Source organism: Oryx dammah, unplaced genomic scaffold (genome assembly GCF_014754425.2).
Source record: "Oryx dammah isolate SB20612 unplaced genomic scaffold, SCBI_Odam_1.1 HiC_scaffold_29, whole genome shotgun sequence".
Lineage (NCBI taxonomy): Eukaryota > Metazoa > Chordata > Mammalia > Artiodactyla > Bovidae > Oryx > Oryx dammah.
In genome coordinates, this window is record NW_024070213.1 from 87,450,379 (window position 1) to 87,476,372 (window position 25,994).

The window sequence follows — 25,994 nt, forward strand, 5'->3', positions numbered from 1 at the left end:
GGGTGTGTGTGTTTGTGTGTGTTCCTTGCCCACAGGAGGGCTGAGTGTAGGTCTGGGTGTGGGTCTTTGTGTTCGAGTCGGGGAAGAAGTGTCCAGCCACAGCAGATCTGCTGCCCTCAGAAGCTGCCCCGCGTGTGCTTGCCCTGCTCTCTGCGGAGGCTCAGCACAGGGAACTTCCCTGCCTTGGTTTCTTCCCTCTGGAAGTTCAGTCTACTGCCTCTTCCAGGGAGGCTGCAGGAGGGGAACGATGCCCTCTAGTGGGCCTGGGGCGCAAGGGCGGCTGCAGCTTCCCCAGCCCAAGCCTGTTTAGGCTGGCCCACCCCCAACCCGAGTCTGGAACTCACCTCTGGAAAAAAACGGCATCCTGGGCATGCAGAAAGCACTCCAAGAGCTGAGGTCTGCTAAGCAGGAAGAAAACGCACAGGGGACAGGAACCAGAAAAAGAACCCATAAATTCATACAGGAGAAGCCTGAGGACAACAGCTAAATCCAGGAGGTCTCGCTTCATCTCTACAGTGACTTAGCTCTGGTTGGCCTGGGTGTTCCTGGTCTTTTCCTTCCTGTTTCTCCACGTGGTCCCTGGGTCCTGCTCTTTCATTCTCCTGGCCCCTTTCCTTAAGGGGCTGCTGATGACTGTGCATGCCCGAAGGGACTTGAGCATCCCTGGATCCTTCAGTCTGTTCTGAGTAGGTACTTACTATGCCCTGGAATCAGGGTAGGCTTCTTGGAGGAGATAGCATGTGAGTAGGGTCTCGAAAAATGAGTAGAAAGTTTCCAGAGTCCAGGGAAGGCATGACACTGTGGATGAGTCTAGTGTGTCTGTGGAATGAAAGAGGGCATGGTGGCTGGGTGCTGGTTGCTGAACTGGGTAGGGTGGGGAGGTGAGGCTGGAGGATAAACTGCCAAGGCCTTGTAGGTTTTGGGGTGTGGGGTATGGGTTCAGGGATGGGGAATTGAATTTTACCAAGAGGCCCTGGGGAGTGAGAGAAGGTCTTGAAGCAGAAGAATGGTCAGAATTACACAGCATGGACTAAAAGTGGGGAGAAACTGCAGGGAGGCGGGGAGTGAGGGAGACCAGCTGGGAGGCGTTTGTTTAAGGGAAAGAGGAGGTGGCCAGTCTGAGGGCAGTGGCTTAAGGATGGAAAGGGACCAGATCTCAAAGGCTGCTCTTCTTCCGGGGCCTCTGTGTCCCTGGCAGCAAAGCTGGGGCCACAGGTCCCACATCAGTCAGTTCTGCTGGAGCCTGGCACCTTGCCTCCCATCCTTGACACACTCTAGGGTCTTTACATACAGATGGAGGAGGAGAGATGTGTGAGAGCAGGGATGGGCAAGGAGGAAAAGGAGGGGAAGGAGCCTGGGGCTGTGGGTTGGTTAAGGACTAGAAAGGCCCAAGTAGACTTGCCTGACCCCCACTGTCCCTCCTCTGGCCCCTCAGAGGAAGGGTTAATTTGTTTCCCCTCGCTCCCCTTCTCCTCCCCTCAGGTCACCTTCTAGGCCCTGGAGACTTGGCTGGTGGCTCAAGTTCCTCAACCAGTGGCCCTGAGTAATCAGAGCACAGAGGGGCCAGGGGCCTGGGGGTGGGGACTGATGGGAGCAAGAAGAGCATCAGAGGCGCAGGGGCTGGGGGTACTTTCGAGGCTGAGGATTTGGGGGTACCCCAGGTTGATTCCCAGCACTCTCTGCCTGACTCAGGACCCTGGGGAGGCCTGCAACTGCTCCCCTGGACTGTTGGGGGTGGGCAAGCTGGGAGGGGGAGTGGTGATCTGCCAGGAAGGTTTTCAGCTGCCAGAGACAGGGTCCCTCCCCCCATTGCCGGGAAATGGCTATAAATGAGTCTGTGGTCAGTGAGAGACCTCTGCTAATGGAACCTGGGCTGCCCCCCAAGCCACAGAAAGGAGTGCAGCTCAATGTGTGTGGGGGGGTTGCTGACTGAAGCAGAGCAGGGGTCAGGGGAGGGAGGGGAGGATCCATGGTGTCAAGGATGGCTAGGAGGAACTGGAGGCTGAGGGAGCAATTAGGGGTTCAGGGAGTAACCGATGGTAAACTGTGGTCAGCTCAGTGATGAAAAGCGAGTTGAGAGTCAGGGGAAAAATTAGAGGGGACCTGGGGTGTAAGAGTGTATGGGGAGAAGTGGGGGATAAATTAGTTAATTGGGGAGATTATAAATCGGGGAGTTAGAGAATAATTAGAGCTTAATTAGAGGTACTGAGTATGGGGGCTCAGATAACTCAGAGGAAAGGCCAGATCAGGTGAGAATGAGGGTGAGAAGGCTGAGGGATGACTGGAGGGTGAGAGGGAGTCTGGGGAGGGGTGTGGATCTTGGGGGAGGGGCAGAGACTGTTGCTGGCTGAGTGAGAGAGAGCAGAGGACTCGGCTAGGTCTCATCTCACCTGGAGAGGTGGTTACCAGGAGCCCCAGGGCTTCTCCAGGGTTTCCACTCTGTCCTTGACCCTGTCAGTCCTGCTGGAGCTGGTGACAGGAAGGGGGCTCGAGCCCCCCTCCCCTCCATCAGCCTCCCTTTCTCACTGCCATCAATTATTCATGGGCTCAGACACCCGCCCTCCCTGGCAGGGCAGGCTGGCCCTCCTCTCCACGCCCCGCCCCACCTCAGCCACGCTGCCACGGAGGCCCTGGCGAGAGAGGGGACGGCCAGCCGGGCGGCAGAGACCTGATCAGAGGACTGGAGGACCCTGCCTAGGGTCACAGCCCTGTCCCCACTCTCCCGCCAACCTCCTGGGGCCAGGAAGCCCCCGGAGAAGATGCCCATCCAGATCTTCTGCTCCGTGTCGTTCTCCTCTGGAGAGGAGGCCCCCAGGCCCTTGGGAGATGTATGGGGTCCCCGTCAGCGGCAACAGCGGGACAGCTCTGACTCAGAAGAGGAGGAAGAAGAGAAGGAAAAGGAGGCAGAGAGGAAGGAGGCCAGAGAGGGGGACTCACCGATGGACCTGGTGGCCTTTGCCAACAGCTGTACCCTCCACGGCACCAACCACATCTTCGTGGAGGGGGGTCCTGGGCCGCGGCAGGCCCTGTGGGCAGCGGCCTTCGTCCTGGCACTGGGAGCCTTCCTGTGCCAGGTAGGAGATCGAGTTGCCTATTACCTCAGCTACCCCCATGTGACTCTGCTAGACGAAGTGGCCACCACGGAGCTGGCCTTCCCGGCGGTCACTCTCTGCAACACCAACGCAGTGAGGCTGTCCCAGCTCAGCTACCCCGACCTGCTGTACCTGGCCCCCATGCTGGGGCTGGATGAAAGCGACGACCCGGGGGTGCCGCTCGCGCCCCCAGGGCCCGAGGCCTTCTCGGGGGAGCCCTTTAACCTGCATCGCTTCTACAATCGCTCCTGTCACCGGCTGGAAGACATGCTGCTCTACTGCTCCTACTGCGGGGGGCCCTGTGGCCCTCACAACTTCTCGGTGGTGAGTGGAGCCCACAGCGTCTGCCGTGTTCACGCTGGCTGTGAGCGTGGCGACCGTGCTGGTGACCGTCCTGCCCCTCCTCCCCAGGCCACCCACCTCCTGTGACATGCCTCAGAGACCCCTCACCCGGGAGCCCCAGGGTCTGCAGCTGGGCTCCATTTCCAGGGCTGTGCCAGGACTGCCCTCCCTGTTAGAATCCTGGACACACAGTTGGTAACTTGTTGCTGCCCCAAAGCCTCCAGCGTCTCCCCAAATATCCTCCAGGGTGTCCAGCCCTTTCCAAAACCTCCCTGTGATCCAGTAGGGTCCGGACTGGACTGACTCTGTCACTGAGGTCAGCCTTCAATCTGGTGGCCGGTGCCTATGTGTGGCCTTAACAGTTTTGACTGTCACCCCCGGACTGGGGCTGGCACCAGTGCCACCTGGTCTCGAGGTGCAAGAGAAGGGTGTGGAAGGGAGGCAGAGGGGTAGGGGTACCCCCTGCACCCCAGCACCCCCATCAGCAGCATCCTCACGTGGTCTTCCTGTGCTCCTCCTACCACGTGTGTGCATGTGTGTGGGTGCACATGCGTGTGTGTGTGTGTGCGCACGTGTGTCTGAGGGAGAATAACAGGTCTCCTCCAAGTCTTCCCCCTTCTGCTTCCAGTTCAAAGTGGCCAGGGACCCGATTCCCAGGGGAAGCCTAGGAACGTCTAGGGCCTTCCCTGGTGAGGGACCAAGTGACACCCCATCCTCTTCCCCAGCTCAGCTTCCAGTTTCATCTGGCCTGACAGGTGCCCTCCTGTCCCCTACAAGTGCCAGATGCCAGGCCTCTCCTCCCCATACACCCATCTCTCAGCCCCCCACCTCTTCCCTAGTGCAGGGGCCAGTGGGTGTTATCATGTCAGTGCATCGTGGACTGACTACAGATAGACTGGGACCTGGAGGTTTCGGGCTCTGGACCTCAGACAGGCAGGGAGTTAGAGGAACACGAGACAAGGAAGGGGTCAACCTGGTTTCTGGGATCTAAGGGTAGAGGAGGCACTTCTCAAGCAGAACCACCAGGTGGCAGCAGAGTCCACTGGTCCTCAGCACAGCCCTCGAAGCCAGCGCTCGGGCTGCAGCTCCCAGCCCATCAGCCACCAGGAGTTCCTCACTCCCAGGGTGAGGGGTAGGCAGGGGTGCGTGTTCAGCCTGAACTCTGTGGCTCAATGCCACAAAGCCTGGTAGTGGGGCTGGGGGATTAGGAGTTCTCTATCTCATCTCTGGACCTTACCCACAAAATGGGGGAATGCTTTTGTTATTTTTTTCCAGAGGGGAGAGGAGAAGGCTGTTCTAGGAAGGGGTCAAAGACTCTATCGCCTAGCAACCCACACGCCCTCCCCACCCCAGTCTAGCCTGGGGTCTCTCTTTCTCTGGGCTGTGTCTGCACTCACCTTGTGACTTGCTTTGTGGACTCTGTCACCATCTCATAGGAGTAAAAGCACACTCGCCTCACATAGGAGAACTTGGAGGCATTCTGGGAGGCTGTGGGGAAAGAACCATGAAGAACCGGTTCACTTTTCTCTCTGTGGCTGTGTAATCAGAGCTGAGTAAGGACTGCTCTGTGACATGGAGTGGGGGGGGGGGGCGGTCCAGCCCCTGGGGCTGAGATCTCTTCTGCAGTTCTGCACCAGCATTAGCAAATATGCCAGGTCCTGGATAATTCTGATGATAATAGAACAATGATGGCCATGAGGGGCTAATGGCAGAGGAAAGGAGCATGCTTAGCGCTTAGAGTGGTATTGGGCAGAGCAGGGTTTCAAATGCCTGGGGGTAGGGGTGGGGCGGAAATCTAGGAGAAGAGAAGATATGTCTCAGAAGGCCCTGTGCCTGAGGAGAGGGTCCCAGGAGGGACCAAAGGTGTGGCAGATGATGGAGCTATATATGCAGGGCCCCTGCAGGAAAAGGGTCACCCCTTGGATGGTTTAGTTGGAAAGACTAACAAAGGGACTGTTTACAGAGCTGCAGGAGAGTAAAGGAAAACAATGAGGGGGCCCGAGGCACCAGAAATAGTGGGAAATTGTCAGAGCCAAGCTAGAGGAACAGGAAGAGGCAACAGTGCTAGGCAGGAAGCCCCCCTGGCAGGGTTTGTAGTCAGGAAGGGTCTAAGCCACCTTCAGAACCCTGGCAGATAAATGGCCCGGTCTTTCCCTCCTGTCCTGGTAGACTACAGTCCATGGGGTGGCAAAGAGTCAGACACGGCTGAGCAAATGTCATGCAGCAGCTCCCTCCTCCCATCCTCTGATCCCTCACTGATACCTCTCCTCGTTGGAACCCAACCTGAAGCCAGTCTGTTGGCAAAGGCGCACAGGCAGTGCACCCTGCGGGGATCGGCCTTCCAGGGCACGCAGCCGGCCAAAGGATGATGGAGTGGGTGGGAAGGAGGTCAGATGGGGAATGGGCTGCTCAGGAGGGATCATTCCTAAAGGGCTGAGACGCCACCAGCTGGAGGGGTCGGAGACAGTCCCCGGTGGGCAGAGGGTACGGCAGGACTCTCAGGCTCTCCACTCTGCCCCGGCCAGGTCTTCACGCGGTATGGAAAGTGCTACACATTCAACTCTGGCCGAGATGGGCGCCCACGGCTGAAGACCATGAAGGGGGGGACGGGCAACGGGCTGGAGATCATGCTGGACATTCAGCAGGACGAGTACCTGCCCGTGTGGGGGGAGACCGGTATGTCGCCTGTCCTGGGGGGAGCCCCTCCCTGTGGCTCCAGGCCTCCGCCTCTGGCAGGGGCTCTGAGGCAGGGCGTGGGCTCTCTTCCCTTCCTCCCGGCATCTCCAGCTCCCACTCTACCTGACGGCCACACTCACATTTCCCTGGCTCCCCTTTCCTGGCTCAGTTACTCTCCAAGGTAACCAGCCATCGCTTTCCACCCGTGGCCGCCACTCACTCTATAAATAACTCTGTCTCTTCTTGGGCTGCCTGCCGTCTGTCTGGTCTCAGGGGCCTTGGGACAGAGATATGGGGGAGAAGGAGGGAGAGCAATGGAGAGCCTCTGAGACAGTGAGAAATAATCTAAAACAATGAGATACGTAACGGAAGCCAAGTAAGAGAAGAATTGTGTAGAATGCAGGGGTCACCAAGGCAGCATGGGGCTGGTGAATCCAGAAGGAGACCTGGGGAAGGGCCAGGGCTCCTTGGACTAACTGTCCTCCCCTAGTCTCATCGTGGTTGTCTCAAGAGAGGGAGGAGGCCCCCAGCTCTGAAGAAGGTCAGGGAGGAAGAAGAAGCCCTCCCAACACACACCCCTCTTATTCCCATAGATGAGACGTCCTTCGAAGCAGGCATCAAAGTGCAGATCCACAGTCAGGATGAACCTCCCTTCATCGACCAGCTGGGCTTTGGCGTAGCCCCAGGGTTCCAGACCTTTGTGGCCTGCCAAGAGCAGCGGGTGAGAGGGCCACAGGAAGCTAGTCCCAAGGGTGGGGCCTGGGGGCTCAAGATGGAGGTGGAGTGGTGGGCAATCAATAATGAGAAGGACAGGTGAGTTAGAGCCTGGGTAGCCATCTGACTAGTCAGGAGCATGACTGGTCCAATGAATGGGATGCTTCGTAAACTCTGAGACCCTCAGAGGCTGCAGAGGGAGAGGGGGCAGGACTCCTGAGTTCTGCATCGTGTCAGAGGAGTCCATCAAGGTGACTCGGGGACAAGTCCCCACACCCCCCAGCTCCCCGGCTCTCCCAGCAGCTCATCTACCTGCCCCCGCCCTGGGGCACCTGCAAAGCTGTTACCATGGACTTGGATTTCTTCGACTCCTACAGCATTACCGCCTGCCGCATCGACTGTGAGACGCGCTACCTGGTGGAGAACTGTAACTGCCGCATGGTGCACATGCCAGGTGAGGCCCTGGGCCCCTCAGCCCGCCGCGCCCCCCACCAACTCCCCATGCAGGCCAGCCTCCCGCCAACAGGCCAGCGAGACCAGCTGGCTTCTCCTATTCCAGCACAGTCTATCCCATATGGTTCTCAACTCCTGGCTGGACCCGTAGGGATTGGTGAGAAGAGTCCAGGATAGATGGACTGTAGCGTGGGTCACCTCCAGTACAGACTAGGCACCGACTATTCCTGCCCTCCCACCCTCTCCCAGCTTCCAGCCTTTAGGCCTCTGCTACCACCAGTCATAAGCCCCTTTCATCTCCATCCTGTACTGCTGTCTTTTCTCCTCTCCAGGCGACGCCCCATACTGCACTCCAGAGCAGTACAAGGAGTGTGCAGATCCTGCTCTGGGTGAGTGCCCCTGGCCCAAGGAAGTCAGGGGAGGGAAGGAGGTGCTGCCAGCTGTCTGCATAGGGGTCTCAGAGCAAGCTCTCAGGAGCTTCTAATAACTCCTGGATCAGGCTTTGTGTGCACCCTTCTGTGTCTGACTCTGGCAAGGCTGGGCATAGCACCTCTAGAGGCCCTGTGAAAAATGAACAGGGGTCACCTGGAGGGGTGGCCCTCACCTGCTCTCATCAGCACCTCAGCTGATTGACCCCAGAGTGCCCTGAGAGGAGATATGGGGATTAAGAAATATCCACGGGGAGTCTGGGTGAGAGATCGGCACTGCTGGGCACAGGGCTGTAATGAAGGCAAGTCAGAAAAAGAGAAGGGGGCTCAGGCTTCCTTTGGGCAGAGCCAGGGTGTGGGTGTTGGGAAGGTGCTGGCAGAAGGCCACCACTCAACTGGCACCTCTCACCTGGCTGGCACAGACTTCCTGGTGGAGAAAGACCAGGAGTACTGTGTGTGTGAAATGCCCTGCAACCTGACCCGCTACGGCAAGGAGCTGTCCATGGTCAAGATCCCCAGCAAAGCGTCAGCCAAATACTTGGCCAAGAAGTTCAACAAGTCTGAGCAGTACATAGGGTAAGGGCTCTGGCTGTGATGGGTAAGGGACGGGCCCTGTTGGGGTCAGCAGAAGGAGGAAACTGACAACACAGGGAAGGCCACCAGAGAGTCTCAGATGGGCATGGAGGGAAGATCAAGTCAGAACACGTTAAGGAGGCACCCCTTTCTCATCCCTCCTCTCTTCATCCTTATGGCTGTAACTGGGATCGCCTCACAATTGCCGGTGTGTGGAGAGACTTTTCAATTACCCCATCATATTTAATCCTCTAAAAGGCAGGCAGGTAGCCACATCAGCAAGTTTTATAGATACGGAAACTGAGATTCGGTGAGGATAGCTTGCTGAGGTCACCCAGCTATTAGGGGACAGAAATGCAACTTGAACCGAGGTCTCCTCTCCCATCCCCTCTGCAGGGAGAACATCCTGGTGCTGGACATTTTCTTTGAAGTCCTCAACTATGAGACCATTGAGCAGAAGAAGGCCTATGAGATTGCAGGGCTCCTGGGTGAGCTGCTGGTAGCACCTGTCCCCTTCCCATGACACGGGCATGGTGTGACACCCTACCACCCGAAGCGGGCTGCTCACCTCTGTCCCACAGGCCTCCTCCCCTGCCGGCCCCAGGGTCCTTCTATCCCAGTGAGCTCCGCCGCTCGTGGTGTCCTGAATCCCCTGACCTCCCTGTGGGCCCCCCTGCAGGTGACATTGGAGGCCAAATGGGGCTGTTCATCGGGGCCAGCATCCTCACGGTGCTGGAACTCTTTGACTACGCCTATGAGGTGAGTGGGGGTGGGGTGCTGGGGCGGGGCCACAGGAGGGGCGGGGTTCCAGACTGCCCACCCGCTCGCCACCCCACTTCCGTCCCAGGTCATAAAACACAAGCTGTGCAGAAGAGGGAAGTGCCAGAAGGAGGCCAAACGGAGCAGCGCGGACAAGGGCGTGGCCCTCAGCCTGGATGACGTCAAAAGACACGTGAGGGAGCGAGAGAGGCGCGCCCTCCAGCCCCATCCCTTCCCCGACCACCCCAGGACCACCCCCCTTGCCACCTCTTCTCCTTTGCCTCCCCCACGCCCCGGGGGCACCTGCGGCCCTTCCGATAACCGATAACCGGTCCCTGTCCTGTGCCCTTCCCCCAGAACCCGTGCGAGAGCCTCCGGGGCCATCCTGCCGGGATGACGTATGCGGCCAACATCCTACCTCACCATCCGGCCCGAGGCACTTTTGAGGACTTTACCTGCTGAGCCCCGAAGGCCACTGTACCAAAGGCCTAGATGGGGAGGGCTAGGAGAGCGAGGGGGCCCCCAGCTGCCCCCCACATCTGCCCTGGGGACTCACTCCCCTCTCCCAAGGCAGCCCCCCACTCCTGGGCGGTCCTTTCCTCTTGAATGTGGTGAGGAAGGAGTCTTGAACCACAGAGTCCTCTCCCCGCCTCAATCCCTTTCTTTTCTTTCTTTTTTTTTTTTTTAACAAGCCCGCCTCAATCCCTTTCTTTTCTTTCTTTTTTTTTTTTTAACAAAACTAATCTAAAACAGAAACTAAAAAGAGAGAATGGGGCAAGTGACCTCAGGCTGCCCCTCTCTGCTCCATGCTGCCTCCCACAGCTCCCAGCCTGAATTCTGTCTGTCCGGCTGTCTGTCATCTGAGTGTCCACCTACATTTTGCTGCCACCAGTCACCAAAGCCCCCTTCCAATGGGGGGTGGAGGGGATCCTTGGGGTCTGGAGTTTGGCCCCAAACCAGAGAATGTACCTTGAAGGGGAGGGCTAGTAGGGGGGGCTTCCCCAGCCTTAAGAGACCCACTGAGCCCAGTGACCCCCCCCCCACCCCCAAGTCTCCAGGCAGGAACCCTAGTCGTGTCTGTTCTCCCCCCACCACCTGGTAACCTGTGAAGTCTCTAGGGAGGTGGGGGGGGGGATCCCCTGAAGAAGTGGAGCTGGGACACGATGTGGCCCTGGTGCTGTAGGCCACATCCTGATACCTGCAAGTTCACCCCCCACCCCAGAGCTGCTGGAGAGAAATCGCAAGAGGCAGCCCTCCTCTGCCGTCCCATAAGAGATCCAGCTGGTTGGCTTCCAGCTCAGGGAGCCGGGCACTGGTGCCTAACCTCACTGGTCCCTCTCTCCCAGGCCCCCGCAGAGGGCCACATCCATAAATTTTCTTATGGAATTCTCCCAAGTCCTCTTCTGAAACATTTGCTTCTCTCAACAACTTCATCTGCATTTTCTATTTCTATACGATACAGACTCTATATTGCTATATCTCTGTATATACTTTCCCCCGACTCTGTCTCTATTTCATCCCCTTGTGTCTCTAAGAACAACCCTCTCCACCCCTCCTACAAGTTCCCCTTCTGTGTTTCCACCCCTTCCCTGGTCTCTGAATGCCTTCGCCTGTATAAAGAGTTGGACTCTCCCCTGGTGTCTGTACTGTGTACACACATCCCTTTAAGAAGCACAAGGAGACGACACGCGCATTGTAACCTTCACACTGTCTCGGTGGCGACATAAAGGAAGCTGTGAATTACAAGCTCTGCCTCTTTCTGGCCTCACCCTGTCCCCCCAGCCTGGGTTTCCTTTACCTTCCCTGCAGCCTTAACATTCCCTCCCCTGCTCCACCCACCCCACTGTCCTTTGCCTGGCTGACTGCGGCCTCCCCAGGGAAGGGGTTGCTACAGTGAGAGCCCCCACCCATGGGATGGAGATCTACTCTGCGCACTAAGGCAAGGGTGGCAGAGACGGAGCTGTGAGCTGATGACTGCAGCAGAAACAGCAGGGTGTGGACCCGCAGAGGCTGAGGTCTTCAGTCAGTGGCCTTTGCCTCCTTCTGGATGCCCAGGCCTCTTTGCTCACCTAATACCCAAGCCCGTCCCTTATACTTCTGGTGAGGTACCGTTTGATAGTGGAACGAAAGAGACAGGCCTAGAGGGGACGTTGAAAGCTCTGCTATTCTGTTCCTCCTTTCCTCCCTTAATGAGAAAACCAGCGAGATAGAGGACCTGCCATGCCCCTTCCACCAGGCACTCCTCCCAGGCCAGAGCCCTGCCCCTTCCAGGCTTTCTCTGTCCAGCTGCCTCTCAGCCTCCAACCCCAGAACAAGACCTGTGGCAGGTCATCTGTGCATTGGCCTGGAGCTGGAGAGTGAGGCCATAGGATCTTTGGCAACTCTTGGTTCCCAGGAGTTCCTTAGAGATCAAACCTCTTCAGAGGGAAGCAGGAGCAAGGCCAAAGGGTGTGCAGTGGATGGGGAACAGGAGGCAGGGCTATGGGTGACGCATGCCTCTGGTCTAATAAACTGGGTTTTAACCATCTCCTCTTCAGTGTCGTTCTTCTCTTATTTGAATAGTATTTAGGCCTTCCCACTAAGTGTCTAGAGCTGAGCTTGGCTTGGGGCCACACAATCAGGGGAGGAGTAAGGAGGCAGGAGCAGGGGTGCTCTGGTTCTCCTGGGATGGGACAGGCTGACCATCACACCAGGAATGGTTTGAACCACTGGGCAGGGAAAGAGGAAGAGGTCAAATGCAACAAAGATCCCAAAAAGAAGTCCTAGCAGAAAGGATTCTTTGGCGAGGAGGAAGGGTCACACTTCGAAATAAAGTTAAAATCTGGTAGCAGTTTAGGTTAAAAGTCAGGGGGAAAGCTGGGTTGAAGTTCCTGTAGTTATTGAGGCACTTTATGGAATGAGCCCCGGACTATGAACCGGAAGATCTGGATTCTAGGTTTCGACTTTACTACTAACTTGGTTGACTTCACCAAGTCATTTATTGAGTTCACCTCGCCTGCTTGTAAAATGGAATAAACAGTGCGTTCTCCTCAGTGTGCTGGGCTTAGAGCAGGAAGAGAAGAAAAGGAAAAACGCACTGCGTTTGGAAAGTTAAACGCACTGCGCCAAGATGAAGCATTTACTCCATCACCCTCGCGTAGGGATGGTGCAATAGTCCCCCTTTCCAGGGCCTTGTCGCCCTCCGTCGGCCTGGGGGCGCCCTTTCGCACGGCCTCTCTGTCCCAGAGCTCTTCTCGATGGTTTTCCCTCCCGGATCGTGAAAGCTGGAGGGAGTGGTCACACGCCTTTTCCGCTAGTTGCCCCCCTCTAGCCCACAGTCTCGCTGCCCTGAGCCTCCCGTGCCGGCGGGCCGGCCGGGCGGACAGGAGGGCGCACGGGGGGCGCGCGGGGGGGGGCGGGGGGAGTTCCGGTTCCGGTTCTTTGTGCAGCTGCAGCAGCGGCTCCGGGAAAGATGGCGGCCCGGGCGGGTTTCCAGTCTGTGGCTCCGAGCGGCGGCGCCGGAGCCTCAGGAGGGGCGGGTGCGGCGGCTGCCCTGGGCCCGGGCGGGACACCGGGGCCTCCGGTGCGAATGGGCCCGGCGCCGGGTCAAGGGCTATACCGCTCCCCGATGCCTGGAGCGGCCTATCCGGTGAGTGGGGCAGGAGGAGGGGCGCGGGCCGGGGGCGGGGCCGAGCGGGGGCCTGGGAGGGACAGGGGTGGGGGGAGGAGGAGGAGGGACGCGCCTGGGAGGGATTCGGGCGCCGAGTTGGGGTCGGGGTAGACGCTGCGGGGAAGGGAAGGGAGGCTGTTAGCATCCCCACCTGCTCCTAGAGGCATTGTTTTCTTGGGGAGTCAGGATGTAAAACCAGGGTGGACGAAGTGAGGCCAGACGTGGGCTTGTGAGACCTTGAGTGCAAATGGTCTAGGCAGGTCCAGTGCCCAGGAACACAGAAGGTGTAGCTGGCAAATTGAGGTCAGCTTCTGAGGAGATAGTGCCTGACAGTACTCTCTGAGTAAATATGGGACTAGAAGAGATGTCCAGTGTGCCAGATACAAAATAGACCGGGGCGGATTTGAGTATAGTCTGGTTGTCTTTGCTTTGGGACTATATTCTCCTGTGGAGTCAGGGCTGGAGCAGTGAAGTTCCAATTACTTGGATATCAGAGAGGTAGAGGGCTCTCCTCCCACCCCACCATTGTGCTCCACCCCACCTCCCTGCCTTGTTTCATTCAAAGAACTCAGGCCTCCCCCACTTTCCCTTTCTTGGTGGGATTTGCAGGGGAAGCCATGACATCTCTAGGTCCTCTCCCCTCTGTAGAGACCAGGTATGCTACCAGGCAGCCGAATGACACCTCAGGGACCTTCCATGGGACCCCCTGGCTATGGGGGGAACCCTTCAGTCCGACCTGGCCTGGCCCAGTCAGGGATGGACCAGTCCCGCAAGAGACCTGCGCCTCAGCAGATCCAGCAGGTCCAGCAGCAGGCGGTCCAAAATCGGAACCACAAGTAAGATGATCCCAGGGTGGAGGGAGGGAGGGAGGAGGCCTGAGAGGACGCAGGTGCTGGGGTGCCTGAGCAGAGAAGCTCAGTGCCGTGTCAGCAGGCGGTGCTCATTCTTGAAATAATTGCTTCGTGTTTGTTAGGGGCGGGGGTGTCTTTGATTTGAGACAAGCTTTGCAGTTTCTTCACTTTACTATAAATGGAGGTGCTGACAGCCTGTCTTCATGTTCTGGCTAGTTCCATCCCAACCTGATAACAGTATTTATTCCAAACAGTGCAAAAAAAAAGAAGATGGCTGACAAAATTCTACCTCAAAGGGTGAGTCCAGGGTATAGACCTTCTTGAGGGTGTGGTGAGTTGGAGAGTAGAGATGGTCAGCCTTCGATCCCAATGATATTTTTCTGTTCCCTAAGATTCGTGAACTGGTACCAGAATCCCAGGCCTATATGGATCTCTTGGCTTTTGAAAGGAAACTGGACCAGACTATCATGAGGAAACGGCTAGATATCCAGGAGGCCTTGAAACGTCCCATCAAGGTAACACAGGAGAGTACTAGGCAGAGAGCCAAAGGAGAGGACTCGGGAACCTTCAGCAGGCTTAGGATGAGAAATCAAAGGCATAGCACAGCTTTCCTTGGCATTTAAATTACATCTCTTCCGCCTACAAACTGAGAATTACATTAGAAGCATAAGAACAGAACAGCAAAGGGGAAGGGGCTTTTGATATTTCTTGCACCAGAAATATACCCTGTTGGTGTTTTTGCCGTAACTGCTCTGCCACCTTGGGAACCTGGCATCTTGCATGACTGTCTGCCTGGCATCCCGGTGAATGCATTTGCACTGAGGCCGGTGGCCTGTGCTCTTCTCACTGGAATCTCCATCCAGCCACCCCAGGGACTGGGTAGACAGTAAGCCAGTCTGTTAGGAGTCATTGTTGGGTTTGGGGGGACCCTTGTCTCCAACATCAAACCACTGAAGCCCCACTGTCATTCCTGTTTCTGCCTTCCTCAGCAAAAACGGAAGCTGCGAATTTTCATTTCTAACACTTTCAATCCGGCTAAGTCAGATGCCGAGGATGGGGAAGGGACGGTGGCTTCCTGGGAACTTCGGGTAGAAGGACGGCTCCTGGAGGATGTGAGTTCAAGGTCCAATGTGGTCGGCGTCTAGGGTGGGAGCTTCTGGGAACAAGCAGTATTGTCTGGTTGGCAGGAAGCCTGACTGGTGCTTACAGCTCCTGTTGGGAACAGCAGGGAGAGGGTCACTGTGTTCTCTGCACTAACAGACAATGGTTCTTTGTGTCTGGCTCCCACAGCTTGGCCCTCTCTGTGGTATCACATCGAGAACCTTATTGTCCTGGGATTTGATTTGTTGTTTACCTCTCTCCTGATGCTGCTAGCCATTGGATTTGGCAGTATCTGCAGATTTTTCAGTTGTTTTTTTCCTTTTAAACCAAGTGAATTTGCACTTAACATTTGGGCCATGCTTTCTTCCCTGAGTCCTTGAGGTCCTTGATTTCTGCTGTGGCCTCTCCGTCTTCCCAGCTCCTGTTGGAAACAGCTCGCAGTTTATGTGGGATTGATTTCTCTGACTGGCTCTTTGTTGTTTCTTGGGGAACATCAGCTGCCAGGTGATAGCCTCCAACTTCCCACCGCAGAAGCTCCTTGGAGACGCTCACCTGCCATTCCCTTATACTCTCTGGCTCTCTATTTTTAGCTGTTCACAGGCAAGCCAGTGTGAAAGCGTTTTTCAGAAGAACCAGGGGTCAATGTCGGAGCCTCCGTTTTCTCTATATAGGTCCAGTCCATCTGCCAGTGGTGCCATGTCATCCAAATAAAGCTGTTTTTGTTCTGGCTGCTTATTACCTGTGATTCATTTCCCCTCTAGAGTCAGAATTTTCTCTGTTCAGACTCGCTTTTTTATGTGTAAAGGTTTGGCTTAACGTGCATCATTTCCCTTGGGAAAAAGAGGTGGGCAAGCCAATGACCCTATACATGTTATAGGCTGCTTCTTCAGGGTTCTGTTGCTACCGCAACTTGTTTAATAGACACCTACCTTGCCATTTCCTGAGATACACCCAGAAGACATTTTTGTTTTTTTCCCATTTCTTTTCTGGGTTCCTTCTTTATGGGACTTTGTTTTGGGGAATTTCTTCTGGCTTTTTCTAACATGACGTCTCATCTCTCTTCTCCAGTCAGCCTTGTCCAAATATGATGCCACCAAACAAAAGAGGAAGTTTTCTTCTTTTTTTAAATCCTTGGTGATTGAACTGGACAAAGACCTGTATGGACCAGACAACCATCTGGTAGAAGTGAGTAGTTCTGTCCTCTAGACTTTGACTTTGTCAGTAGTGGATGATGGACTTGGGAGCTAAACTTCAATGTCTAGGGAGAGGGGCGTGGGTACCTCCAATGCAGTTTGCACATTGGCCTCCAGGTGGCACTAGCTGTTTGGTTTTGGTACTGTTTGGACCCAAGAGTTCTTATAGTCTGACTTGTCCCACCTTTTAAATTTAATTATCTTGATTGCTGCACCCAATTTCAAGAGAAAGTCTAATGGAGGCTTTTTATACATGCGAGGAATGGTGAGATGTAGCTATCCACACACCATTCCTCTTTTTTCCTGGTAACAAGTGCTGTTTTTAAGGGGGTTCATTAATAGGATTTAGTCCTTACCAAGGCTACTTCTTCTCTTTTCGGAGAAGGCAGTGGCACCCCACTCCAGTACTCTTGCCTGGAAAATCCCATAGACGGAGGAGCCTAGTGGGCTGCAGTCCATGGGGTTGCTAAGAGTCAGACACAACTGAGTGACTTCACTTTAACTTTTCACTTTCATGCATTGGAGAAGGAAATGGCAACCCACTCCAGTGTTCTTGCCTGGAGAATCCCAGGGATGGGGAGCCTGGTGGGCTGCCATCTATGGGGTCGCACAGAGTTGGACATGACTGAAGCGACTTAGCAGCAGCAGCAGCAAGGCTACTTTTACAGATCTGCTGCTTGCTTTTGGTTCCTGCTTTGTTTAGATTTACATTCCAAATCATCAAAAATTCTTTATTATAATGCCTGATTACATAGTGTTCTAAAGACCTTGTTAGCAGCAGTGTTCTTTGTGATACAGTCAAAACAAGAATGAGATAGTCGAGCACTCCAGGTGAACTTAACCTGCTCCTTTCTTTGCCAGTGTAGCCGCAGCCCCTTAACCTCAACCACTAAGAAACATGGGAAGGTCTTTACCATCTAATAAGGGAAGTAAGTCATAGAATCAATAGAAATTTGTAAATATATTTAACTTTATAGCAGTAGAGCATAGTGCCTGAGAATGTGGACTGTGGACTCCAACACACCAGAGCTCAGATAACAGCTCCACCACTTATTGGCTGTTGACCTTGGGCAGCTTGCTTCATTCTTGTAAGCATTAGTTTTCTCATCTGTAAAATAGGTTTAATCGTGCCTTTCTCATATGGATGTTGTGGGGATTCAATGTGATAATCCAAGTACATGTCCTAGAATACTTTGGCACATAGTAAGTACTCAGTAGATGATAGCTATGTTATTTTACTGTACACATGTATATTATCCATTTTGTGGATAAAATTACCACTGAAAATACAGGCTAATTTAAATGTGACCCTGAGCAATCAGAATTAAAATGTCCATCTCCTTATAGACAGGAATCCCAAAGTCATATGCGGTTTTTTAAAATGTCTCATGCTGTTGCTCTTCTCCAGTAGCCTCATTAATCGAAGTTGAAAATTCAGTCATTACAGAAGCTCTTCCCTCCCGCCCCAGCTCTTCCTCTGGGAGAGCACTCCCTGACATCTTCCTCTCTGTAGTGGCACAGGACCGCCACTACCCAGGAGACGGACGGCTTCCAGGTGAAGCGGCCGGGAGACGTGAATGTGCGGTGCACTGTCCTGCTGATGCTGGACTACCAGGTATCTGCTGCTCTGAGGAGGCCCAGCTTTCAGCCCCATCCCATCAGCAGTCTGACATTTAAAGGCAGTTTAAGTCTAGTTGCAGGGAATTTGCCATCAGACTGTTAGCTCCCTGCATATCTTTAAGGGATAGGGTCTTAGTCATTTCTGAGTTCCTCTTTGTGTTTTTCTGCTCCAGAGAAAGCACAACATGAATGCCTATTGAATGGCATGAATGTGTGGCCACGCCAAGTGCCCCATAATAGCACATAGACTCAGCTCACTAGCTTCACCTCTGTACCCTCGTTCTCTCCAGCCTCCTCAGTTTAAATTAGACCCTCGTCTGGCTCGGCTCCTGGGCATCCACACCCAGACCCGTCCGGTGATCATTCAAGCACTGTGGCAATATATTAAGACACACAAGCTCCAGGACCCACATGAGCGGGAGTTTGTCATTTGTGACAAGTACCTCCAGCAGGTAAGAAAAGTTTCCATTATTTTCTCAAGTCCACTGCAGCACTAGTTGTACTCTTAGCTGCTTCTCCTCTTTCCCACAGATCTTTGAGTCTCAGCGTATGAAGTTTTCAGAGATTCCCCAACGGCTCCATGCCTTGCTTATGCCACCTGAGCCCATTATCATTAATCATGTCATCAGGTAAGCATGTGTACGCAAGGCAGTGTGTGCTGGAGCTGGCTTGTACTACCTGCACAAGTCATTTCTCAGAATTTTTAGGAAATTTATAAGCAGGTTGTTAAACACAGTCATTATTTAGGATTATATAAACTTGCGATTAAATACATTATATAAAAAATAAGTGTAAATGTACTCAGAAAGTCATCATATCTGAGTTACTATATTGGTTTACTGGTGTTTGGGCTTCCCTGGTGGTTCAGATGGTAAAGAATCTGCCTGCAATGCAGGAGACCCAGGTTCAATCCCTGAGTCAGGAAAATACCTGGAGAAGAGAATGGCAACCCACTTCAGTGTTCTTGCCTGGAGAATTCCATGGACAGAGGAGCTGGGCTGGTTACAGTCCGTGGAGTCTCAAAGAGTCAGACACGACTGAGCACCTGACATACACATACTGGTGTGTGTTTTTGAAGTTACTTCTGTCTCTTGTGTCTGTGTGGTGGAAATACATTCTAATGATGTGTTACTGCACATCCCTTCCCAATTCCTCGATGAGTGATATAATGTCAGCATCTTGAAATCAACCATGTTGAGAATATTTAAAACACAGAAATTAGCAAATGCTCCAAGTCAGGGCTTTTTCTTACTGTTCTTTTTCTCTTTTGGAGAATCAGTTATTAGAATTTATCAGCTCATCACTGATGAACTCCTGTCTTTTCTCTGTATGTCAGTGGTAGGACATTCCAGTCTGAGACTCCAGCTCCCATTACCTCTGTCTGCTTTTCTGTTCAGAAGATGGATGGACAAGGCATGTCTAGGCAGATACAGAATGAAAGAAGGCACTTTCTCCTCAGAGCACCATGTCTTCTGACTCTACATAGTCTTTGCCTTCTTTCCCCTACTCCATATTAACTCCAGTAAAGCTTTCCTTTCACTAGACCCTGAACCATCATCACTCAGCTGATAGTAATTCCTACAACCCATATGCTGGGTCAGTAGAAGCTAGTTTGTCCTATATTCATGTGGTTAAATTTAGGCCATGTTTTATTTTGTGTGGTGTGTATTTACTTGAATGTATTTTCAGAGTCAGTTTAAGTTTAATAAGTAAAGATACTGTAGCAGTGGTCTCTTTGTGGGGAAGGAGAAACTTACTTTTCATTGGCTATCTTTTGTACCATTTGACTTTTTACCATTATTACTGAGGCTTATATGCAATATATTGCACCCATTTAAAATCTGATGATTTTTGGCTAATGTGCACATCCTATAGCTACCACCACAGGGAGAGTACAGAGCATTTCTGTCACACCAGCAAGGTCTCTGGTACCCTTTTGCAGTCAACTCCTTGCCCTTCAGTCTAAGACTTGTGTAATTAGGTCTTAGGGAACAAGCCCTTTACCAGGCCCCCTTGGTTTCTTCCTCAGTGTTGACCCGAATGATCAGAAAAAGACGGCTTGTTATGACATTGATGTGGAAGTGGATGATACCTTGAAGACCCAGATGAATTCTTTCCTGCTGTCTACTGCCAGCCAGCAGGAGATTGCTACTCTAGACAACAAGGTAGGGACTATGGCCTGGATAGTTGGGTGTCACCAGCCCTCTATCACAGCTTCTTGGCTTCTTTGATTTTTGATATTTGTTCAAAATATATTGATACCCAATATATGCTGGGCACTCTGTTTGGTACTGGTTGGAGCCAGACACACATAAGTTCTGATTCTTAACTGTATCTCTTAATAGCTTTGAGCCTCAGTTTCTAATCTGTGAAACCATAATGCCTATTTTTCTAAAGTTGTTACGAGAATTAAATGAGACAATGTATGTGAAGACAGGACCTGGTATCTGGCACATAAAAACAAATGGCGGCTGCTGCTTCTGTTGTTATTACCATGAACGTTATCAGACATAGTCATTGCAAGTAAAGGCAGAAAGGTTCTGGGAACACAAAGGAAAACAGGAAGGCTTTCTTGGAAGAGGTGATGCCCGAACCTACTCTTGAAGGACATGGGAGTCAACATGGGAGTTGGACTATAAAGAAAGCTGAGCACCAGAGAATTGATGCTTTTGAACTGTGGTGCTGGAGAAGACTCTTGAGAGTCCCTTGGACTGCAAGATCAAACCAGTCAATCCTAAAGGAAATCAGTCCTGAATATTCATTGGAAGGACTGATGCTGAAGCTGAAACTCCCAATATTTTGGCCACCTGATGCAAAGAACTGACTCATTGGAAAAGACCCTGATGCTTGGAAAGATTGAAGGCAGGAGGAGAAGGGGATGACAGAGGATGAGATGGTTGGATGGCATCACCGAGTCAATGGACATGAGTTTGAGCAAGCTCTAGGAGTTGGTGATGGACAGGGAGGCCTGGCGCGCTGCAGTCCATGGGGTCGCAAAGAGTCGGACACAACTGAGCGACTGAACTGAACTGATGGGAGTCAAGAAAAGGGGAGAAAGGATGATGGTACTTAAGGGTGTGGGGGGCAGAGGACATTCCAGGAAGAGGGAGCAGGGTATCTGCAGGCCCAAAGATGAGCAGAGAACCTGGCATGTTGAAGAAACACAAGCTCTTAGATAAAGCTCGGGGTGCCAGGGAGAAGAAATGAGAGGGAAGCAGGAATCTAGTCCTGAAACCACTTTGAGGCAGGGTAAACTGGTTTATACTTTGTTCTGAAAATGGGAGGGCCTGGTGCTGTTTTATTTAGAATGCTCACTGGCAGGATGGTGGGAGGTGAACTGTAAGGGGGTCAAATCTGGGGGAAGGAAGCCTAGGTGGGGGATGGTGCAATAATGCGCATGATGTATGCTACGGGCCTAATCTTATGGCGCTGATCGTGAGGATGGATGGACGTGAGTAGCTAGGTTTGGGAGGTGTTGAGGTGGAACTGTCGGGATCTGGACACTGGATGGAGAGGTGGGGTGAGGTGTGAGGGAGAAGAGGTGTTATGAAGACCTCCAGGTTTTCACCTGGAGTGTGCAGTTGTAGTCATTCAGATTGGGAGCAGGAGAAGCAAGCCTTGGGAAGAGGTAGTGATTTTATTTTGGGGAGTTTAAGGTGTCTTGAGGTGTCAAGCAGATGCATCAGTAGGAGTTTAGAAAATGGACTGTGATATGCAGCTTGGGGACTCGTTACCCTGTCAGTGGTGCTGGAAGACAAACAAGTAGATGAAATTACCAGGAAGAGCATGGAGTATCAGCGAACAAAACCCATGGACCACAGCTACAGAGACAGCCCTGTGTACCACTTCTTTTCTACCTGAGAGTTTCCAGACCCGTTTGTGCTGTGGATTAAAAATTTCCCGTGTAGTGTCATCCACAGTGGACATGGTGCAGACTGTAAGGAAAACTTCACACACGGGCGGTGGACAGAGACAGCGCCAAGCGCCAGAGCAGGTGGGGTCCTGGGCAGCAGTGCCATTTTGGGGCTGCATTCTCTTCTTTGGTTGGGAGTGGCACAAGGAGAAGTCGTACACTGCCTGCCACTTAACTTTGCTTTTCCGCAACCTGGAAATGTTAGGAACTTCCTTCTTCCTTTCAGATCCATGAGACAATAGAGACTATCAATCAGCTGAAGACCCAGCGGGAGTTCATGCTGAGCTTTGCCAGAGACCCTCAGGGTTTCATCAATGACTGGCTTCAGTCCCAGTGCCGGGACCTCAAGGTAGAGAACTGGGGACGGGTGCAGAGAGACTTGGGCCCAGGAGGCACGCGTCTGCTCTGTGTAGCATGTGGTGGAGAGGCGAGGGGCCAGACTTTCTTCAGCGTGTTCTAGTAGGGAAATGGAAATGAAACCGTCAAGTGTTTATCTCGTATTTACCGTGTGCTGTCACTGTGCTCACGTTGTAGGGGATACAGAGTGCAAAACTCAGCCCCTGCTTTCAAAGTAGCATCCATTCTGTTTGAGAAACCAGGCTAATGGGATTTTAAAAGTAGTAAATCATGTGCGACATTATCAGAATTTCACTGGTACCAATAAGATAAAACAAAGGAGAAGGGAGATTGGTGAGACTAGGAGAGCTTGGAAAGGCTTTCTGGAGAATTTGGGATTTGAGAGAGGGGTGCTTTCTGAGAGGAGCTCGCAGAGAGAGGAGTACCTGCAAGCTCAGGCAGGAAGGCAGGAATGAGTACAGTATATGAGACGCGCCCTCAGTTCTCGCCTGTCCTGTGCTGACTGCAGCCAGCCTGGCCAGAGGAGCAGGGGACGGGGTGCCAGGAAGGATCCCTGAGCAAGGCAGGGGCTTGTCCACAGCATGAGTGGCTTGGGGTGCTGTTTTAGTGGTTTGCTATGGCTGCCGTAGTAAAGTTCCACAGCCTCCGTGGCTTAAACAAGGGAAATGGATGGTCTCAGAGTTCTGGAGGCTAGAGCCTGAAGTCACAGTGTCAGCAGGGTTTGGCCACTTCCAAGGGTGGGGAGGGAGAGTCTCTTCCAGGCCTCTCTCCTGGCTTTTAGTCGCTCAGGTGCTCCTTGGTTTGCAGATGGTGTTCTCCATGTGTGTTCCCGTTGTCTTTCTTCTGTATGTGTCTGTCTCTGTGTCTGAGTTTCCCCTTTTTATAAAAAGACACCCATCATTGGATTAGGCCCACCCTAACAACCTTATCCTAACTTGATCATCTGCAGAGACCCTATTTCCAAAGAAGGTCACATTCACAGGTACCGGGGGGTTAGGATTTCAGTATCTTTTAGGGAACACTCTTCAGTCCATAACAGATGACAAGGAAGGAAACAAGCCTGTTCTCTCTCCCGCTTCCCATCCTGTCTCAGGTCATGACTGATGTGGTGGGTAACTCAGAGGAGGAACGCCGAGCAGAGTTCTACTTCCAGCCTTGGGCCCAGGAGGCTGTGTGTCGATATTTCTACTCCAAGGTAGGCACCTAGGGTGCAGAGGAGAAACTGACAAAAGGCAAGGGGTCTGCACCTGGTGGGGCTCAGTGGCGGCAAGAACAACTTGTGGTTTGTCTCATCCTCCACTCCCTCCACTATTTTCTCCTTAGGTGCAGCAGAGACGACAAGAATTAGAGCAAGCCCTGGGGATCCGAAATACATAGGGCTTCTCCCACAGCCCTGCTTTGGCTGCACCGATTTCTTTATTGGGCCCTGTGCTGCCTGCCTCATGGCACCTGCCTTGGTCTTGCTTGGGGCTTTCCAGGGGATGCTGTCGGTTCTAAGACAACACCAGAATGAAGAGGGTCTCACGTGACACCGGCTCTCCTCTCCTCCCACCCCATCCCCTCCTATCCCCAGCTTCCCTTTGCCCCACAAAGTTCCCATGTGCCTCTCCCCTCCCCTGGTCTGCATAGGACCTCTAGATAGTATTAGAGAGAGAACCTGTAGTGGTAATCAGTGCATTGAATGGATTGGGCCTAAGGCCAAGTGGTCTTCAAGGGGACCAGCTACACTGATCCTGCCCTTCAGAGACCCAGGAGTTGGGAGCTATAGCCCCTTCTCCACGACTCAGGCCTGAGGGCACTCTATAAGCTAGTTGATCTTGGCTCTCCTGATAACAAGAATCCAGTTTCCTTCCTTCCCTCCACAGGTATGGAGCAAACTCTCCCTTCACTTGTTGCCCTCTAGCACTAAAGGAACCCTGGCTCTTGGGCTCCACTGTGCCCCAGGTCAGTCTGCAGCCCTCCAGATGGGCCTGCTGTCTCAGTGCTCTTCCCCTCCCTTACAGGGGGTCCACATCAGTATTAGAGTTTGTTCTCGTAGTATTGCTCCCTCCCAGCACACTCCCTGTAGCTGCTGTTGAGGATTCCCTCCTGTCTGTCCTAACTGAGGGCATTCGGGTGGGGGAATCTTGCCTTTCCCTGTCAGAGCCCCGGGGACCTTACCTAGGGTGCTGTCATTGCCAGCAGAGGCTGTTCCTTTCTGCTGTAGCGTGGAGGTGTGATTCATTCATTCACTCCACCCTGCCTCCCCATCCCTTCATGGAGAAACAGGCCTGCAATCAAACGGGTAAAAGCCCTGGGCCATCCCTGTCTTCCTGTCCCTTGTCTGCCCAGTTGACACCCACTGGTGACTGCTAGGGCACTGAGGAGTGAAAGCGCCTAGGGCTGGAGAGAGCTCTGACTCGGGTTTGTGACTCTTCCCTTTCCCTGCCTCACAGGATTGTGACTCCCCAGCCCCCGCCCTCAAAGCTTCAGACCCCTCAGGTAGCAGCAGGACCTTGTGTGATCTTGGCCCCTTGGAACTGAGATGCTTTTGCATCTTTCCAGGAGAGCCTCAAATTCTTCCAGGTTGTATCACCCCCCGAGTTAGCATATCCCAGGCTCGCAGACTCAACACAGCAGGGTGGGAGACAGCTGGGCACAGAGGGGGAATTCCGTTCGGCATGGGCTGTAAACCTGCAGAACTGACAAAGCCCCTGCTTCCCCACCCCCTCCTCAGGCTCCTGCGAGCACATCCCCCAGCCCTGTACCCCTGCCTGTTCCACGCTGGGGACAGCAGGACTCTCTCCCCATCGTCTTGCAGTCATTAATCCTCCCCTCCCTGAAAGGTTCTCCCCACAGTGACACTGGACAACCTCTGTCCCTGGGGCTGGAACCATGAGAAGGAAGCTCAGCACTCCTACAGTGTCCCTGTTGAAGATAACTGTTTTTATTAACTGAATTATTATGTTTTTTTCATGGACCAAAATTTTTTTTGTACTGCCCCCTTATCAGTGTCACCCAGTTTTAATAAAAGAATCTTCTGAAGAATGGGTCCCCCTCCGTACTGATGGAGAGCTCTTCCCTGAGTGATCTCCAATGCCATTAGCCATGCTCATGGTGTTTGTTCATTTGACAAGTGTTTATTGAGCACCTGCTGTGCGCCATCTGTGGTTCCAGGCACTGGGGATATGGTGGAAAACAAGGTTTCTACCCTGTGGGTCTCAAAGTTTTGCCTTAGAGCTTGTTCTGTCAGCCCCAGTGGTCCAAGCAGGGCAGATGCTGGCTGAGATTAGCAGGCTTCATCACTGCGTCTGAGTCCTGCCCTCAATTCCTGTTTAGTGGCACTGACATCCTCTCCCTTGTGCTTCTGCGCTCCCCAGGGCACCCACTGGCTCAAATGCACTATCCTTGGGCACCTGTGATCCCTTACACTCGATGATCCTGAGCCTCTAGAGTGCTCAGGGCTCCCATCTGCACACAGGATGGAGCTGTATCAGGGCTGGAGACATTTGTGTTCTCTGTGCCTGTCACTCTTTAACGTTCCACTTTCTCAACCCTGTTAAGATTTTGGTTCTTAAGACTGGCGTGGATGTGCTCTGCTATCATCCTTGTACTGTAGATGGCCAACCCCTCACTGGTAGAGCTAACACTCTCCTCAGGATTGGTTCCCAGTAGCAGAAGCAGGAAATTCTGCCTCTGTTGCCATCATAATAGGCTTGCTTCCTACCAGGTGGCTCTTTCCTTTCCTCCTCTGTGCCATTATCTAGCTCGGTTCTAACCAAGAAGGGAATTTAGGATACAGGACGGAGGCAACCACATTTCAAAACTGTAACTAAAAGGTTAACCTTTGCTTCCGTGGATGTGAATACTCAAGTATTGCCTATGTGCAGTCAAACCCAGCAAGGATACAACCACTGTTCCCAGTCCAGAATGTGGGGGTTTATCAGACTTGAGTAGGAAAAGCAGAAGTGTGTGTGGGTGATAACTTGGAGTGGAAAAAATTGATGTCAAGGACATTGAAATGGCATCTGTTTTCACCCAGGCTAATTACATGTGTAATGAATGGCTGATGAACCATTATTAATTTCAAGCAAATAATCTACAGTTTGCTCTTGGGAAAAGAACTCTTGTGTAACAGATAAGTTCCTGTGACAAGCCAATTCTGAATCTCTGCACACTTCATTCCTATATAAATGAACAAATTCTTTGTCTCCATACTACTAAAATGATGGTAGGGAGAAAATGAGAGATGGAAACATTTAGGCAAAAACACGAGGTTATTTTATGCATAAAC

The 25,994-nt window shown here is 52.9% G+C and overlaps 2 protein-coding genes across 3 annotated transcripts in view; both read left to right on the top strand.

The window, feature by feature from the left end:
- ASIC1 (acid sensing ion channel subunit 1) overlaps positions 1-9,702 on the top strand; it is a 22,118-nt gene extending 12,416 nt beyond the window's left edge. Inside the window, exons 1-10 of one of the 2 annotated variants that reach the window (XM_040234077.1) lie at positions 2,712-3,416; positions 5,960-6,110; positions 6,704-6,831; positions 7,128-7,278; positions 7,610-7,666; positions 8,128-8,281; positions 8,675-8,766; positions 8,958-9,037; positions 9,126-9,230; positions 9,395-9,702. In XM_040234077.1, the coding sequence (XP_040090011.1) occupies positions 2,760-3,416; positions 5,960-6,110; positions 6,704-6,831; positions 7,128-7,278; positions 7,610-7,666; positions 8,128-8,281; positions 8,675-8,766; positions 8,958-9,037; positions 9,126-9,230; positions 9,395-9,499 (1,680 nt within the window). In that variant the 5' untranslated portion in view covers positions 2,712-2,759 and the 3' untranslated portion in view covers positions 9,500-9,702. Of the gene's footprint in view, positions 1-2,711; positions 3,417-5,959; positions 6,111-6,703; positions 6,832-7,127; positions 7,279-7,609; positions 7,667-8,127; positions 8,282-8,674; positions 8,767-8,957; positions 9,038-9,125; positions 9,231-9,394 lie in introns of those variants that run through there. The other variant, XM_040234076.1, reaches the window with a different exon arrangement.
- Positions 9,703-12,277: 2,575 nt separating this feature from the next.
- Positions 12,278-25,914, top strand: SMARCD1 (SWI/SNF related, matrix associated, actin dependent regulator of chromatin, subfamily d, member 1). Its single transcript, XM_040234080.1, has 13 exons — positions 12,278-12,665; positions 13,335-13,522; positions 13,792-13,834; positions 13,930-14,052; positions 14,527-14,649; positions 15,707-15,823; positions 17,345-17,446; positions 17,742-17,903; positions 17,983-18,080; positions 19,481-19,616; positions 21,591-21,713; positions 22,815-22,916; positions 23,045-25,914. Exons 1-13 carry the CDS (start codon positions 12,489-12,491, stop codon positions 23,096-23,098), a joined length of 1,548 nt encoding a protein of 515 aa, XP_040090014.1. The 5' UTR covers positions 12,278-12,488; the 3' UTR covers positions 23,099-25,914.
- Positions 25,915-25,994: the final 80 nt, after the last annotated feature.